General features: G+C 39.7%; 1 protein-coding gene across 1 annotated transcript; it reads right to left on the minus strand.

The window, feature by feature from the left end:
• Window positions 1-16,684: 16,684 nt before the first annotated feature.
• On the minus strand, window positions 16,685-18,947 carry LOC134949833 (uncharacterized). The gene is made up of 3 exons (XM_063938547.1): window positions 18,838-18,947; window positions 17,356-17,761; window positions 16,685-17,260 (listed from the first exon to the last, which is right to left on the minus strand). The coding sequence occupies exons 2-3, from the start codon at window positions 17,755-17,757 to the stop codon at window positions 16,685-16,687; spliced, it is 978 nt and encodes a 325-aa protein (XP_063794617.1). The 5' UTR covers window positions 17,758-17,761; window positions 18,838-18,947.
• Window positions 18,948-20,521: the final 1,574 nt, after the last annotated feature.

The raw sequence follows: 20,521 nt of genomic DNA on the forward strand, positions 1-20,521 counted from the left end.
TAAGACATAAGACCACATGGTGATACCTGCAACACACACTCAAAGTAAATTTAACTTATGAGAAGTAATTAACATGAATTGAGATGGGTAATTTAACATAAGAATACTGTTCTACAGAAATTCTGAGCAATGAATTTGTCAATAACAATGAAGACTTATTTTCTTTGTTTAAAGTATAGCAATGTGATATTCTGATGTTACATATGCCAAAGTTACTATACACGTGATTTTGTAGACTCTTGTCAGATTACTGATGAAGAGGGAGTGATGTCAAAACCTAGCCCAATGCTGATTTGTATGGCCTAATACAGAATTAAAGGGAGAGCATTTTTTAGGGATGAGCAGGTTTAGTTCTCTGAGAACCAAACCCTCCCAAACTTTGAGATCCGAGCCCCGATCCGAGTTGAATTTTCGCACCTAACTTGGATCGGAAAACAAGGCAAAACGTCATCATCCCGCTGTCAGATCTTGTGGGTTCTGGAGTCTATATATAGTCCCGGTAATCGGCGCCATCTCCGAACTTGGAGAGTGCACACTAAAGATATGTTCCTTCTGTGCTTTATTCTGTGCTGTACTCTGTGCTGTAATTGGATAGGCAGGTTAGGGGGGGGGCGAAGAGAGCAGAGGGGTTGCAGCAGGAGAGTTGAGTTAACCTGGGGTGCTGCTTGTGTAAGTGTGCTGTGACTGTCACTGTGTTAGTGCTCTGTAGACAGTGCACTGCATTTAGCATACTGTGGTTGTGTATAGGACCAGGTGTTGTTCTCTGTCTATAAGGGCATGTGTACTGCTGTATACTACTGCTATATATCCTCTGTATGTGATCCAAAGCAAAAAATATATTTCTATTGGTGCATCACTTTGACTACTAGTACAGCAGTTGCCATACACTACTGCTATATATCCCTGTGTGTGATCCAGAGCAATAAATATATTTCTATTGGTGCATCACTCAGTGACGACTACCAGTACTGCCATACCCTACTGCTATATATCCTCTGTGTGTGATCCAAAGCCAAAAATATATTTATATTATGTATTTGATAGGGGTGCTCTGTCTGCTGTTTCTGAAATGGGTGATCTGTCCATCAATCCAGGGGCTCCGCCCCAGTGTAAAATTAAAATAATAAAAGCTAAAAACAAAAAGCCTAATATTATAATAATTAAAAAAAACAATTTTTTTGTTTGTGCTGTACCCCAGTGTACTATACAATTTTTATTTTATTTTCATAAGTACTGTGACACTGCCGGTCAGACCACAGTATAGTATTTCCTACTCATAAACACATTGCGCGATGCTGTTGGTGTAGTCAACCGCAGTGTGTAATTACTATATATATTTCTGATTCGTTTGTGTGACACTGTAACCGCCGGTGAATTATATAAACTACTTCTACATATTTTTGACTCATTTGTGTGACACTGTAACTGCAGTGTGTGATAAAAAAAATAATATATATATTTTGATTTAAATTAATATTTTGTGCTGTGTCATCCGAGTATACATCTAGGGACTGTAGCTGCTCCGTCCATCTAGGGGTGTTCTGTCAGTCCACTCAAAATAAAAGACATCCTTTTTTAATATTTTGTGCTGTATCTTCCTAGAATACATCCAGGCGTGCTCCATCCATTTCAGGGTGTGGTGTCTGTAGCTCATATTCTTATTATAAATGATTGTCCTATTTTCATAACTCTTCTTATCACCACAATGTAATTAATTTATATTAATATTATTAATAATAATTATAAATTAGATACATTTAAATTACATGAAATTAATATAAATAAACTCTCCACGCTCATATAGTGAACTTTCTGCATGTTGAAGATACCTTGGAGGAAATGAAGAATTTGATTATAAATAAATGAAATTAAATAAATTAAAATACATTTAAATTAAAATAAATTAACTTAAAACTAATATATTGTCTTTTTTTATTCTTCTTTGCCTTAATCATCTTTTTGTGAACTGAAATCTAGAGCCATGCGTAATGTGTCTTTTTTTAAATACATTCTTTTTTTAAATATTTTGTTCTCCCAGTATATACATCCAAGGGCTGCTGCTGCTCCATCCAGCTACCTTGGTGCAACCTTTTGGCCTAAACTGGATAAAAACAATATTGTGAGCTATGTGGTGTTCAGAATAGTCTGGAAATGAGTGGAAATGAATGTTATTGAGGTTAATAATACTGTAGGAACAAAAATACCCCCAAATGTATTTTTATCTGTTTTGATGATTTTTAAAAAAAAATCCAGATCCAAAACCAAAACCCACAAGGGTGGTTTTGGCAAAACCAATCCATATCCAAAACATGAATGAGATCCAGATCCAAAAATAAAACACAAAACACGAAAAATTGCCCAGTGCACACCCCTAGTATTTTTATATAACAATATTTATTTATTTATTTATATTCACATCAACAGGCAAGATACCTGTAGCTCAAATCAATGTTATCTCTTACAACCTGTCACGCTCGGCGTAAGTTGGGGTTCCGACAACCGAGTTTGGCTGAAGGGACAGCTACCTGTGAGGAGAGTAAATGAGGTGGCTGAATGTAATTTCTCCTCATGGGGTGGAAGCTTAACTAAGTGTTAACATTGGCCGGAGGGCATAAAGAAAAGGAGGACTTCGTAGGAAGATAACTATAGTTTTAATGAATAATCAGGCTGTACACGAATATTGGAGCAATTGAAGAAAATGGAAGAATTAGAGTCTATGGTTAAATGACTTGAAGAGTGAAGCTGAAGAACTCCGGTAAAGTAGAACTGAAGACTGTGTTTAATGATTAAAGACGAGGCTGAAGAGTTTGGACTTTGAAGAAATGAAGACTGTGGTTTGTAATTGAAAGACGAGGCTGAAGAACTTGGACTTGAAGAGATGAGGACTGTCGTTTGTGATTGAAAGACGAGGCTGAAGAATTTGGACTTTGAAGAAATGAGGACTGTGGTTTGTGATTGAAAGACAAGGCTGAAGAACTTGGACTTTGAAGAAATGAGGACTGTGGTTTGTGATTGAAAGACGAGGCTGAAGAACTTGGACTTTGAAGAAATGAGGACTGTGGTTTGTGATTGAAAGACGAGGCTGAAGAATTTGGACTTTGAAGAAATGAAGATGTCTGCGGAAACCACCGTTAGCACCTGGCGCTCCTCTACGATCTGGGACTCCGTGAGCACTTCCACGAGTGGCAACGGACTTAGACAGCAGGACTGCAGCAGCATTTAGGTAACCGATGGATGAGAGCAACCAGGACCAGGTAACCAGAAGTAACCTGGGAGCACAGAGCTGGAGAACCTTTCACAAGGAGGTAACATGAAGCACTGGCACTCTCCCTCTGAGCCAGACCCCTTTTGTAAGGGGAGAACACGCAGGATTGGCTGGACACAGATTGGGAACTTCATTGGTAATACTCTGGTCTCCAACATGGCTGCCCCCAGCACAGGAGACATACTTAGCTGTTAGCACACAGCTTTAGCCAGCTTCTGTCTCTGACACACTATACTGTGTCACCACTAGAGGACCTTACCGCAGCGATCCCCGCAGCAGCGCCCGGCTCTCCAGACCCTCAGCCCCCGGCCCTTGGCAGCCGCACATCCGTCCAGAAGGACCCACCGCCAGCAGCTCCCTGCCGCCGCACCCGCGCCAACCAGCGGGATGGTAACCCGCGGGAGCACCCGAGAACATTGACTATTGTAGAGTTTGTATATTCTTCACATATTTACATTGGTTTCCTCCCACAATCCAAAAATATACTAGTAGGTTAATTGGCGTCTGACAAAATTAACCCTAGTGTGAATGTGTGTGCGTGTATATGTGCTAGAGAATATAGATTGAAATCTCCACTGGGGCAGGGACTGATGTGAATGGTCAAATATTCTCTGGAAAGTGCTGCAGAATATGTGTGCATTATATAAATAACTGGTAATAAATAATAATAAATTATATATGCAGTACAGTATATGTACCGTATTTATCTATGTGACTGTGAAAAATTGCAGTGATTGCAGAAATACTTCAGTGTCCATAGTCCTTTACTATGGTGCTATATTGTTAGTTAGTGGCATTTCACTTTTGTTATTATTGTTTGATATACTGTAATGCTATAATTGGAGTAGGTAAACATTTCACAGAATTTCTGAGCACAATATGAATATACATTAGTGCACTGGTAACTCCCATATACTTTTCTCCATCAACTTGAAATACATAATAAGTGTGCTGCACACATCTTGCTTAATGAGCCTAAGACAATTACAAATATAATGTATGATGTAATCAAAAGGCATGAGGTGGAAACATGGCATTTACCAACCTAGAACCACATTTTATGTCATTTGCTTCTGCAGCCATGTAGCAAATAATGATCGTAATTTACATTTGATAATGCCTAACATCAATTAACATCAGTTATGACACTAAACTCATTTAACTGTCGGTCAGAATGCATGAGATGGTGTCATGGCTCCGTGCATACATAATACAAGTCTAATGTTGATGAAAGTTCTAAATACTCAACCAATACAACAATCTGTTTTGTTTATATGTAAATCTAGCATGTAGATGCTTCAAGTTTTATTAATTTCTTATTTGTAAGTATTTAATTTTAATCAGTAGAGAGAGTTTAAACAAATACAGAACTATAAGCCTTTCCCTTGCCTCTGGGATCTAAACATATATGGTTCTCTTAGTACTTTGTACCACCTTATATTGTATAATGCATTGTAAGTATACACAGTATAAGATTTAATATAGTTTTATTATAACTATATATATATATATATATATATACATATAGTTAATAATTATCATTTCATTATAATTATCTCTTCTTAATAAAATATCTTAAAATAGTTACTCTTGCTGCATTCAAATGGTTACTTTCTCTAGCTTCACAATAAACATAATTTGTATCTATCAGAATCTTTTCTTTGTTTCTTCATTATACATTCAGGCTATACTCCAGTTCCTGGAAGTAACTGTTTATTGTACCTCAAGAGTACTACCGTTATTAGGTTCTTGCATTGGCTGAAAATTCCTTATGGTCTCACACCAAATTGGACCTGTTTCATTTGGCAATTATACTAGCTTAAATGCCATTATTGATCATATCACTGGGGAATTGGTTAGTTAATACTGACTACCTGGGTGCTGGTCAGTTAGGTGACACTATGTCTGCACTCCCTTACTCTCCACACTGTAAACAATTTGTTATGAGAATCATACACCCAAAAAACATAATTGTGTAGTAATTAAGTGGTCATTGATAAATACAAGACAACATTGTACCTAGACGTATTAATTTGTCAGCAATTTGAGAAAGATAAAATGGCATAATATACATAAGACTCACAAATATCTTGAAATAGTGGAAATATAGAGACCAGCCACCATTCAATATATAGAATATTAATAAGTAATTTTCAGCCAATGTAAGAACCTCTAACGGTAAAACATGGGGGTTGGGGGATAAGGATGAGAGACACAGGCGGAGATTAGGCTGGAGAGGTGGGGGTAGGGATGAGGCTGGAGAGACACAATGGCAAGCCAACCTGTACCTATCCGGGAGATAGATGGGGGACCCCATAAACATGAGTATGCTGGGCCCTAAGATTACTGTTGCCGGTCCTGCCTATGAGTGAAACACCCAGTAGTTGTACTGAGGAGAAACAAGCAGGAGTTTAATTCTTAAAATAAAAGTGTTTTCACTAAAATTACAGCAAAATTTACCCACTCTTAACTGAACATCAGTTGGGATTTGTGGCGGGTAGACATTCGGTCAAGGGCATTTGTATTGCTTTAGCCACTATAACTGCTTCAAACAAGGATACCCAAGCTCAGAACATGCTCCTAAGCCTAGATACACATAAAGAATTCGATACGAACCTTTGGCCCCATTTGTTCAAGGTTTTAAACAATTCAGAAAACCCAGTAAGAGCAGCTGATGATAATTTTATTGTAATAGTGTGGTTTCGCAATTTTTGGAGCACCTGATTTTGATCTTCTTTCCTTTAAAATAATAGGGATTTTGTCCCAGACTTTATTCACTGCATTGCTTTTATTATGTTGATTCATTGACTGGGTGGCATGCCTAAGGAGTTGGGACGGACACCCGTCAAGGATGCCTTCTATTCCCTCTCCTCTTCAGTCTTGCTATTGACCCTCTACTCCACATTCTATAACAGTTGTCTTGTTTCCAGGGAGTCCAGGTGGGTACCTGTGGTATTATACTTACTGTTTATGCAGGCAACATCCTTTTATATATTATGCACACCATTGCTTAAAGTGGTCCTAGAGAGGGGGTAAAACTCAACCCCCCCCCCCCTCCCCTCACACACAAACACAGATACGGAGGGAAAACTGGGTGCAGTGTAATAACATTCAGTTTATGCAGAATGAAGTGAACACAAGGTAGGGTGACAGTGGCTGCAGGGTGATCACATACAGTGCAGGCCATTAGGTGTAATGTGATACAATAGTGAGGAGACACTGGGAGCAGGGTGATCACATATATTGGGATTATCAGTGGGAGAGTGATTATCAGTAGGAGATCACATACAGTTTTGCATCAGTGGTAGCAAGGTAATCATATACCTGTATGGTGGGGGACAGTAGAGTAGGTAGAACTAATACAATGGGATCAGTGTGACAACACAGTGGGAGAGTGAAGATCAAATATATGGGGGGAGGGTGTGGGGTGTGTATACAGAAGTATAGGGAAATCACATAAAGTGGAGGAAGGGGGCAGCAAGGTGGTGATATATATATATATATATATATACTGTATATATACTGTATATATATATTATATATATTAAGCACAGTGCACAGTGTCAGTAACAAGTTAAACCTGTGTACTGGGTATTAGTTTAACTAAGAATCCTGCCTTATTATATGAAATGAATGTATCTCGGATGATCCAAATTATTACTGAGGAACTCAGGGTTTGGAAACACTTCACACTCTTGTATCTTAGCATCTTCTTTATATGCTGCTGTTACTACCAATCCTCCTCACTTAAAAGGAAATTCAGCTAAATAATAAGTTGTTTTGGTAATTTCTCTGGCTGGGCGGCAGGGCCTTAGAAAACTGTATCAACCCAAATCTAATGGTGGGATAAATTTCCCCAGTATTATTGACTATAACCACACCTCCCAGTAGAGATTTATCACAGACTGGCTACAAGATCAATATGTATATGCCAATATATCTCTAGAAGTGCAGGTCTTACCAACAATGGCTCTATAGTACTTTCCGCTAGAGGTTCATGACAATCCCCTACTAATGATGACTAGATGCCTCTGGCATAATCTGCATCATAAATCCTGTCTTAATGCTCATAAATTGATAAAACCTCCAGTTTTTGTGTAATTTAGAATTTCACGAGGGAGTGGTGGCCTATCCTTTTACATTGTGGGGGGTAGTGGTGGTGGGTTCATAGTTTAGAAAACACAAGAAAGGATGCTTGCAACTAGCACTTAGAAAGCTATTCTGTATCAGTATATATAATGATAATGATAATGGTCTCTCTGATCACTTCCAACCCGATGATGACTTTATCTCTCTCTCTAATGGATGAAAACTTACATACTATTTCTTTCTCGAATGCACATAACGCTTTCTTTATATATGAAGAAATTTCTTGGCTTGCTCACATGCTAAAGACTTGAAAAATGGACACTTACATTTATATTCTGTCCCGCATACGTGTAAAGGTATCTTTCAATTCTTACAGAGGGCTGTCAATCATTCACAAATCCATCCGATATGACTTCAAATTATATTTAATAAAAATGCCGCAAAGTGTAACAATCCGTATTGTCACAATAAAACAATGATAAAAGCAACTGGGGCAGCTGATAAATACCAAACAAACAGTTTCCTTTGGAACCGATGAATATGCGTCCCTGCTGCAGACACGGGGGGGAAATAGCAGATGGTAAAAAAAATGACCTTTGTCCTCCCAGGTTCTATTCGGATGGAGCCTCTCAGTTGTTGGATATGGCCGCTTCAATGCGTTTCGGGTAACCATTTCCCCTTTGTCAAGAAGTGCCGCCACAGTCAAAATACAGGGGTTTTATCCCTGTGTAATCACCTCACATGACCCTCAGTATCCAATCCATGGATGATTTAAACCGACACCTGAACATATTTGTTAGCTTGCAATCAAAGCCTGTGTTCAGACTCCTTTAGTTTAAAAATGCCCCTCACTAACTGGTGAAAGATGAACATGAAAGATACTAAGTATCACTAGTCCCATTCATAAATATGGATAAACAGTTAAGTGAGAATACGATCTGCTATTCCTAATTGCATCAGGCTTTGACATTCAGCATACAATAAATACATGTTTTACAATAAATACAGCGTATTGACACTTGTATTCATCCCAAGGTTAATCTATTTTAAATAGGAAAGTAAAAACAGAGCCGTCATGGCCTCCCTGCTGTCCGGCCCGTCTTATTGTCACATGACTGCTGTCCGCCTATGAAAAGTATAACAAGCGGCTTTGTAAAGCTGTAAAGCTTATTGTATTTATAGTGGAATACAAGTGCCAATATGCTATTCACACAGTGCTCCTTCTCCCAGCCCACAGTGAGATCAGTTAGTGCCCACTGCTATCCTCCAGCATCCTGGCTTGACAGTCTTTCATGCAACATCCTGCCAGTGCCGTTGCATGAGCGCTACCATTTTGGAAAAGTCACCTGACCGCACTTCTACCAATGAGACCACTTCTTTTGCTCTGCTGATCCTGGCAGCCAATTGGAACACCAGAGACCCTATATAAATGGTTCCTGGATAAATGCCAGTTGACAATGTAAGGTCACTTCTACATACACCCTTCTAGCTCAGCGGAACTTTGTGCCCATTTCCTACAGTGCTTCTGCTACTGATTCCAGTGTGACTCATTGTTACGCTTTGCCAGTTGCTTCCTGGTCACTGTTGCATTACTGGTTCCAGCCTGGTCTCCATTATAGGTATTATGGTTCAAACCTAGTCACTGTTGCATTACCAGTCCCAGCCTGGTTTCCATTAAAACACAATTAACACAATTAAAAATGCACCTGAGAAAATGATACATGCAATAAATTAAATAGGTTTTTCTTGCCCGTCGTTTGCTAGGCATATGAATAGAATATCGGTACGAAGTGTCATTTTTTTGATTGCAATAGTGACAAATAAGAATGATTAAATGGGGAACAGCAAGATAAAACCATTTTTTTTTTTATTTACAGTACTTATAGTTACAGTTTATGTTACAAAACACAATTTACTCTAGAAAATCAATATTTTAGTCACTTTGAAATAATTACAGTACAAGAGAAAAAGGATTACATTTTATTTAGGATGTAATTCTGATTTTTACCCTTTTAGATGTTACTCCAGTGATGAGGTTGTTTTGTAGCCTAACTTCTATAAATAGTCATTCAGTCTTCAGCATCATCCTCTCACTAGTTCTGTTTCCATATTTCATACTTGTCAGAAATCCTGTCTAGAAAAAGACTTTTCCTCTGTATTAGATGAGGTCCTGGACACTGCGTCTGTGCCTATTGTTTTGACAGGACCCATAAAATATAATCTGTAAGTGTTTAAGGATATTGAATTGCAAATAGATGTATTTCTCTTAAAATACCATTGATCAACATTGGAAAATATATTCACATATACTGGATGAGATATTTGAGCTTTTTCCTCACCTGCCACACAATGGTGATGAGCTTCTTATTCACATAACTAGTGCTCTGCAGATTGATAAAATAAAACTGTCTTTGGATATAGGGCCTACAGTAATTAAGAGATTAACACAAACGTACTGTATGTAGATTGCCAATGTGCAGATCTGTGTCACAATGCCCCTAAGCTGCAGCATGATTGATTTGAGGGTCAAAGATTCACTGGACCCGGATAGATAGATAGATAGATAGATAGATAGATAGATAGATAGATAGATAGATAGATAGATAGATAGATAGATAGATACGATAGATAGATAGATAGATAGATAGATAGATAGATAGATAGATAGATAGATAGATAGATAGATAGATAGATTATGTGCATGTTACATATTAGTGGAAATGGTACTAGGGCCAGAGGCATGCAGATATAAACCTAATATTCCATAAAAACCATAGGAAAGAACAAGGCAGTGGCTTGCCGGCATGAAACACAGCAGTTTTTGGAGAGTGGACCTGGGTTCTTGGTAGCCATTGTCATTTATATATCTGTTGTCCACAATATTTATAGTAAAGCTACAGTATATACAGTATTTCTAATAAAAGAACAAGCAATATTATGTATCAGAGCACTTGTATATTACCCGCTAAACTAATAAGAAAAAAGATTTAAAGATCCTCATTTGACTCATGGGCAACCAGGTGAACAGTAATATGGTTTTTGTGCCAGTGTGGAAATATACTGTACTTGTCAGAAAAATATGCACAGAGGTGCTTATGTCATACTTTCACATACAAAGACTCTTTCGTTTAAAATATTGGTTAATCTAGTTTCTACTTTATTGTACCAACATACTAATGTATCTGCAACAACAAATGCCCTGCAGTTATAGCCGAGGTGGAATGATTGATTTCAAAACATTATTCATGTACCCTGTCAAAGAGATTAAATCATCAATACATTTCTTTATAAGAACAGCAGTTCCCAGTTGAGACTCTGGGTTCAGAGCTTATAAAACAAGGATCACTGAATTTCTTATCCATGTGTGCACTGAACTTGCTACTCTTCAAATGACCTCTGAAGGATTGAATTTATCCACACTTTTCTCATTAAAATATATTGAGCCAACATAAGGTCACATATTTTAGATGACTATCAATGCCTCATTATCCAAGGGTATGTTAGTACAGAGAAATTGCCTTGTAAATGTGTGTCTTGATAGTCCCTCAAACTAACTTACTGTTTCAGATATGAAATCTGGTAGCCTGTTGGTTTAAATTAAAGAAAGGAAGAGGTAACAGTTTGTCGTATATGCAGAAGTAAGGGGAGCAGGAGATATTTTTCAGAAGCACAGTTAGAAAATAATGATTCCTGACTGCCTTCATTTTCTGCTGTAATTTGATTTGTCACTGAGCACAAAATACAGTACAATTTCCTGAGAAAATTACCATCAATGTAAAAGACAGAGAGTTTGATTAATTAAATCAGCCGTAGCAACCTGACATATTCAGCAGGGATCTTCTATTGTAAGATAATGAATTTTCAGGAGAGTTACTAATTGCTATTATACATAATGCTTTATAATGAACATTAACTGTACATATATTAAGTACTGCAGTAAGAAAATATCTTTTTAGCAATACAAATTCTGTGTTCCATACTGTAGTAAATCCAAGGCATGTTATTGTTACTTTCTCTGTGGGCTACCTGACTTGAGACGGGTGTAGCATGGCATGCCGGCGGCCGGGCTCCCGGCGACCAGCATACCGGCGCCGGGAGCCCAACCGCCAGCATACCGACAGTGTGGCGAGCACAAAGGAGCCCCATGCGGGCTTGCTGCACTCGCCACGCTGTGGGCACGGTGGCGCGCTATGTGCGCCACGCTATTTATTCTCCCTCCAGGGGGGTCATGGACCCCCATGAGGGAGAATAGCTGTCGGTATGCCAGGTGTCGGTATCCCGGCGCCGGTATACTGTGCGCCGGGATCCCGACATTCGGCATACTGAAGACCACCCCTTGAGACAGCTGACATGGCTACTCCAGAGAAAGAGAATAGTTCATATATTCTATTTACTTGAACACATACTGCTGACTCTCCATTGGCTAGTGGCAACAGCCAGTGGGGAATAATATAGTTTCCTTCTGTAGAGTCCTTAGAGGCTTAATTATGGAAACTGTCTAAAAGCTTTTGGGCCTAACAAACATGATCTAGGTCAGGGGTGGGGAACCTGCGGCCCTCCAGCTATTATTGAACTACACATCCCAGCATGACCTGCAACAGTTTTAGCATGACCAAATAGCAAAACTGTAGCAGGGCATGCTGGTATGTGTAGTTTAACAACAGCTGGAGGGCCAAAGGTTCCCCACCCCTGATCTATTGTAGGTATTTAACTATAGTCTCAGAAGAGGGGGGTTGGAAGAGGCTGTAGTCAGAGAATGACATTTGTGTCATTTGAAAAAGAGATAGGTGCAGATTCATAAGTCAGATGCAATTACTTTTGCATTATGTGCATTGAACTATCTGCAGAAATTTGCCAATATGCTGAGTTGTACTTTTTTATGTGACTGCATTATCCTTATGTATATATTTGGTTTCCTAATGGCAGAAGATAAAAGTTGTGATTTGCAGACAGAGGGGTATATTCAATTAGCTACCGGGTTTACCCCCACAACTAATCGCTGGCAAAAATCCCTGTGGCACAGGGAAAGGCTATTCAATTCAATAGAAAAAGAAAATAACAACTGCGCTTGAGATTCACGGATGTAAAAATAAATTAAAGATGCCGCAATCTAATTAAAAATTATACATGTATTTATTACTCATATCCAATTATATGTATCATAAAATCATACAAGAGCATAAAAAGATACTGTGCACAGTATTGATATAATTATGGAAACAAGTAGCGTATCATGATACTTAGTATCTGCAACGGTTCCAGAAGGTGAGACAGTGTATCAATTGGCTGTGGATCTTTAATAAAAGCAGTGCGGACAGGTACGAATATTGTGGGACACCACACTATCTCCTGGTCTGTAAACTGGATCACACTTGTCCGCATAATTGTATTCACTAGCCACAATACAGCGGGCTCATATTTGAGATTCCATCGATGCAGCTCTATACCACCGCTGGGTAAACCCGAATTACAAACCGGAATAAGTAAGTGCTGCTCCTTATTTTTTGTTTACAGACATTATCCACAATACTATTCACAAGCTTATGATTGACTTTCCTGTATTATTATTATTATTATTATTAAAAGCAACAAGAACAACAATTATCGGACAGAGACTTTTGAATCCCATGAATTTATGAGGTTTTGCATGTTTTTTCTAACCTGCACTATATGCTTTTATTAGAGATCCACAGCCTTCTGGAACCGTTGCAGATACTAAGTATCATGATAAGCTACTTGTTTCCATAAAAATATCAATACTGTGCACAGTATCTTTTTATGCTGTTGTATGATTTTATGATACATATCATTGGATATGAGTAATAAATACATGTATAATTTTTTAATTAGGTTGTGTCATCTTCAGATTATTTTTACATCCGTGAATCTCAAGCGCAGTTGTTATTTTCTTTTTCTTTTTTATATCATTTAAATCCACAGAGGTTTTTTTTTCAACAGCTAATGAGAATCATGGTTGTCTTATGTATACATAGAAAATACTAATTTCATGTCTATATGTTTGAGAATATAAACATCAGTGCCTAGGCATTTTTCCAATTATTCAATACAATAGCCCTTTTTCCACACTGAAAAATCGGGATCACTCTGATTTCGCGTAAACTGCAGAACCATTTTTTCCCCCATGCGCTATCGATTTGTAGGGTTTTTACGCAGATTTTTCCTTGCAACCATGGAGCTGTGAGGTTCAGTCCAACGCGTGAGTTGCTGCTGTCCTGTGCACGGGGTAAACCCCTGATAATTTAATAGGTCCGGCTAGACAATTTGAATTCCCTCTAAAAAATGACATTGTGTTCTGCCATCACTCTGGATATTAGATGGTTTAAGCCAGGCATGTCCAAACTGCGGCCCCCCAGCTTTTGTGAAACTACATACCCCAGCATGCGCTGACACAGTTTTTGCTGTCAGAGAATGCTAAAGATGTGTCAGGGCATGCTGGGATGTGTAGTTTCACAACAGCTGGAGGGCCGCAGTTTGGACATGCCTGGTTTAAGTAAAAGAGAGGTGAATCTGTGTCCAATAGTTAAATGCCCTTTTACACCAATGATCGTTAACAGCTTAATGTTCTACACAATAATTCATCTAATTGCCATGCTAACAAAACAATAGGTGCCTAAATTGGTTTAATAAGAGTAAAATGGTGAAGAAAACCTGATTTTCATTATTTTTGACTATTCACTTATTGGCCCATAATACAGTACAAGTGATAGGGAAGAGTTCAACACCAAGCTTTTGCAAAGGAAACATACTGTGTACATGGTTCTGGAGGGGGCACATGGTTGTCAGCTCATCATGAATATTTATTAGCTACAATGGTATTGATTTCTAGAATAGCCAGTTCATTACACTTGTAAGTGTGTAATGCTATAAAATTGTCCATTTGTGCTTGTTACCCAACATAAGTGATACTAGCTATCAACGGTGTTCCTAGGACAGCTCTGTTTGCCAAGGGAAACATTTATCATATACTCACTAGTGTGTGTTTAGCATGTTGTCTAGACCATTCTGAGTACAAACTTACTGCATCAGTACAATGCAACTCTTTTTAACTGTATAAAACCTATTGTACATTTAATAGAATTTGATACAATTTTCAAGGATTATTGCCTCACAGCACTGAGACCATCAGTGGAAATCCTGATCATGGCCCATTTGAGTGAAGTTTGTATGTTCTCCTTGTATTTATGTGGGTGCTCCAGTTTCATCCCACTTTCTAAAAAACATATTTGTTGGTTAATTGTATTCTGACAAAATTAATCCTAGTGCGTAAGCCTGCATTTCCATGTTAGGGAATATAAAGCTGTTTTTATAAAGAGCATTTGATGCATAGATGTAAGAATCATATGGCTTCCTATTGTAGCGTTCACAAAATTGTTATGGGAGTCATACCCTCTTGCGGAATGAGATGAAAACCTGGGTTCACAGTGAAGCACTGACCTACCTGCAAGTTATAAGGCAAGTAAAAGTGCCTTGTGTCTCTGTCCAGGGTAGGATCCTCTGCTGCTGACTAAGTGAAGCTCAGCCAATGTTCCCCAAGATAGTTGTATAGCAGGTGTGTTCTGTCCTCCAGGGCAGCAGAAATCTGCCTCCCTGGTCCCTTATAGTATTATGCCTGGCTATTGTTTAATCTGGTCCTCCCCTCTTCTGCACATGCATGTTGTAGCTGGTGTGTGCCATGCTCCAGCGTAGCAAGCTATCCCCATGCCCTCTGCTGCCATCCGGTTTCCTATCTCATAGGATGGCTGACTGCTTTTTGACCCAGGATTCTCCAAACCCACTCTCGCTTCTGCTGCCTGGTCTGCACTACAGACCCACAGGCTGGGCTGTGGATGGAGAAGGAGATTCTAAAATTGGAGACTTTGCTGGGGAGCACTCTGATCCCACAGACTGGTGGAGATAACTACAATAAAAAGAAACTATTAATCATATTTATATATGTTATTTATAATACTGTATTTATATTTGTAATAAAAGTGATATTGTATTAATAAATAATTGCTATTTGTAACATAAATAATATTGTTTTAATAAATAAATGATTCTGATAAAAAGCCACCATTCCCTGGTTTATTTAAATTTAAACACTGTTCGAAGTGACCCAATGGCCAGCATCTGAATGACAGCACAAATAAACTGTTAGGGAAGTTTTGCATCAAGATCTTAAAATGACAAAAGTTTGTGCTAAGATGGTTCCAAGACTTCTCACTGCTGAGCAGAAAGAAAATTGAAAGTAAATTTGTACAGACATTTTGGAACAAATTCAAGTGGATTCGCATTTTATTAGCTAAAAATTATAACCTGACAGGCATAGATAGGAACAGCATTTGGAGGACCACCATTTACATCTCTGCTGTGTCTTTGGACACAGCAGTGATGTGAAAATATGATAATGTTGCAGTAGGTATCGGAGGATAAAAGACATCTTATGCTGGAATTACAGATCCAAGTGCTGCATCCTAATATCCAGCATCGGATCATCTGCTAGATCATTGCACACCTAAGTAACCCTGAGGATACTCGGATTGGCCCTTGCTGCTCTGTAGCCAAGGCCAGGAAGCCTTTGTCAGAAGATGCAGGGCAAAACGCCCCCATTTTCCAGAACAGAGGTTGGCACTGTCTCCACCCTGCCTCTAAAAAGCCTGTCAATCAGACTGCGTGCAATGATGCAGGACCCATTCTGTACATACACAGAATGAGTCCTGTTCATGCACAGGGGCCCCTCCATCGGACATGTGCGCATACATCCCTGAATTAGGAGCTAATGGGCCCTACACACTTGTAGATTTGAAAGATTTAAAAGATGAAAGATATGATAGATGAAAGATTTCCCATGAACGATTATGTGCATACACACTGAACAATGTCTGATGAAAGATTTGAAAGATTTGAAAGATTTGAAAGATCTAGCTCATTTAAATACTGGGCATGGTTTTAGGAATGTGGGCAGGTCTTCTTTGTACAATAAATAACAGCATCCATTTAAAATCACTGCATATCTACTCTGTAGTTTGTTTGGTGCAGTGTATACCTGGTAAACCTTTTAGCACTACCCATAAATAAAGACTCCACACAATTTTTAGTAACAATTTGATGGGGATGAAGTAGAGGTAAAAGAATCTGAGGACAGTATTTCAAAAGTGCACATGAAATAAAAGCATTCCCAACGTTCTATTACAGGGTCAAATGAAGTGTAGAAAACCAACATTATGGTACAATTGACTTCAAGAAAAAACATATTGGATGAGGAAGGTCAAATACAAATCTGAAGACAGCAAACCTAAACGCAAATTCAAAAATTCAAAAACATTTTTATTAAAAATGTAGGTCGCCTTGAACAGTGGCGTGTGCACTCAACAGAGTGGTGAACACTCCACCTGAAGAGGTGACAGGGAAGGGGGATTGTGGCATTTGGTAACCCGGAGCAGGATATGTGGGGTATTGTTGAGGAGGAATTACCGGCGCAGAATACATGGGAGGGTGAGTTGGGGGAGGGGCATAAGATGTACTAGGCACCTGTCTGGTATCTAACACAACGCCACTGTGGTTGGTCAATTCATCATCCTGGCCATGTGATATAATGGCATATACCAGACGCTGGGCGTATTTTTGCTGAGTGGGGTTCATCTCCCGCAACTCACATGCTAAATGGTCTCCAATAGCTTCAAATCTATCCGGTCTGTTTTTTAGGACCTCCTCTGCCTGCCTCAGAATTGTATCTGACCTGCTGGACGAGACAGATCTTCTAGGGATAGCTGGCCGGCATCTCCTTCTAGCCGGAAGCTGGGGTGTTCCCATCGCCGCCTCACTCTCCTCCAGCTCCGGCCTTACAGTGGCTTGGTCTGCCGGCTCATCCACTGCAGGTTCCACGTCCAGCTCCCTCGAAGACAGCTGAGTTATCCAACAAAATGAAGAAAAATATGTGAAAATAATAAGGCAACAAATTAAACAAGAAACAGTGACATCTGTATTGTGCGGACACTTACCGGATCCACACTCTCCTCTTCCTCAGGCTCGAACATCTCGGGCGTGTTCGGCTCCTCCGTGCTCCGCGCTGTCCTCGAAGGCTCCTCATCCAATACGAACTTCATCAAGTCATAATACCATAATGTTGGCTTCTTGACTTGATCTGACCCCGCTCCTGAACGTTGGGAATCTTTGTATTTCCTGTGCTCCTTAAGAAATACTGTCCTCAGATTCTGGATCTTCCTCTTCACCCACTTGATGTCGGCACCACTATCTTGGGCAAGGCTGTACCTGGCCAATTGCTGGTATGCCAGATTTTTCTTTCCTCTGTTGGCGTAATCCCTTGTTCCCACACGCCACAAGCACTCATTGGCCTGGTAGAGATCGATGAATCCAGCCCAGAATTCACGGTTTGCATCCATGTCTCTGTGAAAGGTGAGATTTAATTTTAAAATATTAAAATCATAACTTAACACAGTAATCAGATATAATATAACATTGGCCGTGCCAGGAGACCATGGTATGTGTAGCTGCAAGCCACTGCAGCAGAGTTACTTTTCAGTACGGGAATTGCTAGGACCTTTTATGTTTGTCTGTTTATATTCTCTATGTACCTCTGTGACCAGGCCCAAGCCTGTGTATGCTGTGCTACAGTGTCTGATGTCATTAAAGATACTGTGGTTATAACCTGAAAATCTGTCTACGAGTCCTTATTTACAATACCCATGTTACCAAAAAAAAAAAAATATATATATATATATATATATATATGCACAAAATAATATAATAAAAATGTTTGTGTGTGTATGTATATATATATATATATATATATATATGTAGAGAAAACAAATGGAGGCTGCAGGCAATGAGTACACGACTTATAACTCTTTTAATATGAGTATATGTATACATACATCTAGTTTCAGTATCATAGCATAGAGGGCTATCACTGGCGCCTCCGGACAGCACACACAGAAAGCCGCTACCTGCCGCTCATCAGATACTCCTGGTCTGAGACCGCACACCGTCGGGTCAGCCAAAAGAAGTGTCACACCCCCTGACGAAGTCCTTGGGACGAAACATGTTGGCATGATAGTGGGACACTGGACGTACTACGTCTCTTTGGCTTACCTGACGGTGTGCGGTCTCAGACCAGGAGTATCTGACAAGCGGCGGCTAGCAGCTTTCTGTGTGTGCTGTTCGGAGGCGCCAGTGATAGTCCTCTATGCTGTGTTACTCAAACTAGATGTATGTATACACATATACTCGTATTAAAAGAGTTATTAGTTGTATACTCACTCCCTGCGCCCTCCATTTGTTTTCTCTAAATGTGCATCATTGAGCTTGTGGTACGGCTCTATCGGGAGGACGCTGCAGGGAAATCATTCAGTGGATGATAATCAGAAGCCTGTTTAAAAATTGACAATACAGGATACGTGAATTTGCGTGATATAGTTTTGACTTGTTATATATATATATATATATATAATACAAAAACGTACCTTATTAAAGCAGATTAGCCCAGTGATGTGTATATAACTGTGATTTGATTTCTGCTTTCCTGGAGTGGCAGTCCTTTGCTCCTGTGTAAATATATATTTATATATGCTTCACTTTTTGCACATTTTGTTATATTACAACCTTATTCAAAAAAGGGAAAAAAAACACTTTTTCCCTAAAAATTCTATACACAATACCCCATAATGACATTGGGGTATATTTACTAACATTCGTAATTTTCGGAAAAAGGTCAAAGTTCAATCACGAATGACATCGAAAGTGTAAACTTGCAACTTTTTGAATTGATTACGACTAATTTACTAAGCTGTCGTATTCTGCATTTTCATTTGTTCCGATGTCGATGTCATTCGTGTTTTTTTTACATTTTTTACGGCAGTGATTAGCAAAACACTGCCGACTTTTTAAAAATGAATCTCGGCCGGATCTGTGTGATCCGTGCTGGGGTTCATTTTTTATTTTATTTTAAACTAAACACTGTAAAATCTCTAAAAAAAATTGCGTGGGGTCCCCCCTCCTAAGCATAACCAGCCTCGGGCTCTTTGAGCCGATCCTGGTTGCAGAAATATGGGGAAAAAATTGACAGGGGTTCCCCCATATTTAAGCAACCAGCATCGGGCTCTGCGCCTGGTCCTGGTTCCAAAAATACGGGGGACAAAAAGAGTAGGGGTCCCCCGTATTTTTAAAACCAGCACCGGGCTCCACTAGCTGGACAGATAATGCCACAGCCGGGGGTCACTTTTATATAGTGCCCTTCGGCCGTGGCATCAAAAATACAACTAGTCACCCCTGGCCGGGGTACCCTGGGGGAGTGGGGACCCCTTCAATCAAGGGGTCCCCCCCCCCCAGCCACCCAAGGGCCAGGGGTGAAGCCCGAGGCTGTCCCCCCCATCCAATGGGCTGCGGATGGGGGGCTGATAGCCTTTGTTGAAAATTAAAAGATATTGTTTTTAGTAGCAGTACTACAAGTCCCAGCAAGCCTCCCCCGCATGCTGGTACTTGGAGAACCACAAGTACCAGCATGCGGGGGGGAACGGGCCCGCTGGTACCTGTAGTTCTACTACAAAAAAAATACCCAAATAAAAACAGTACACACACGCCGTGACAGTACAACTTTATTACATACATGCACACTTACAGTCATACATACTTACCTATGTTGACACGAGGCTCGGTCCCCTTGTCCACGTAGAATCCATGGGTGTGCGTCATGCACACTGCCGGGGAAAAAACCTCTGCCCACCAATGTATATAATATATCCCCTGGCCACCAATGCATTATGTCCCCCGGCAGTGTGCATGCAGCATGTGTTCTCAGTACACAGCATGTCAATATGCATGCTGTGTACTAGGAACACATGCTGCATGCACACTGCCGGGGGACATTATGCATTGGTGGACAGTGGATATATTATATACATTGGTGGGCAGCGGTTTGTCCCCCGGCAGTGTGCATGCAGCATGTGTTCTCAGTACACAGCATGTCAATATGCATGCTGTGTACTAGGAACACATGCTGCATGCACACTGCCGGGGGACATTATGCATTGGTGGACAGTGGATTTTATCAAATTCATTGGTGGCCAGTGTTTTATACATTGGTGGCCAGTGTGTCATTGGTGGCCAGTGGTTTACACATTGGTGGCCAGTGGGAACACTGTCCTATAC

The sequence above is a fragment of the Pseudophryne corroboree genome, chromosome 8, assembly GCF_028390025.1.
Source record: "Pseudophryne corroboree isolate aPseCor3 chromosome 8, aPseCor3.hap2, whole genome shotgun sequence".
Classification (NCBI taxonomy): Eukaryota; Metazoa; Chordata; class Amphibia; order Anura; family Myobatrachidae; genus Pseudophryne; species Pseudophryne corroboree.

Coding starts and splice junctions, on each gene's coding strand:
- LOC134949833 (XM_063938547.1), bottom strand. CDS start 17,757: ATGGATGCAAACCGTGAATTCTGGGCTGGATTCATCGATCTCTACCAG. Junction 17,261..17,355: donor AAGAGGAGAGTGTGGATCCG/GTAAGTGTCCGC, acceptor TGGATAACTCAG/CTGTCTTCGAGGGAGCTGGA.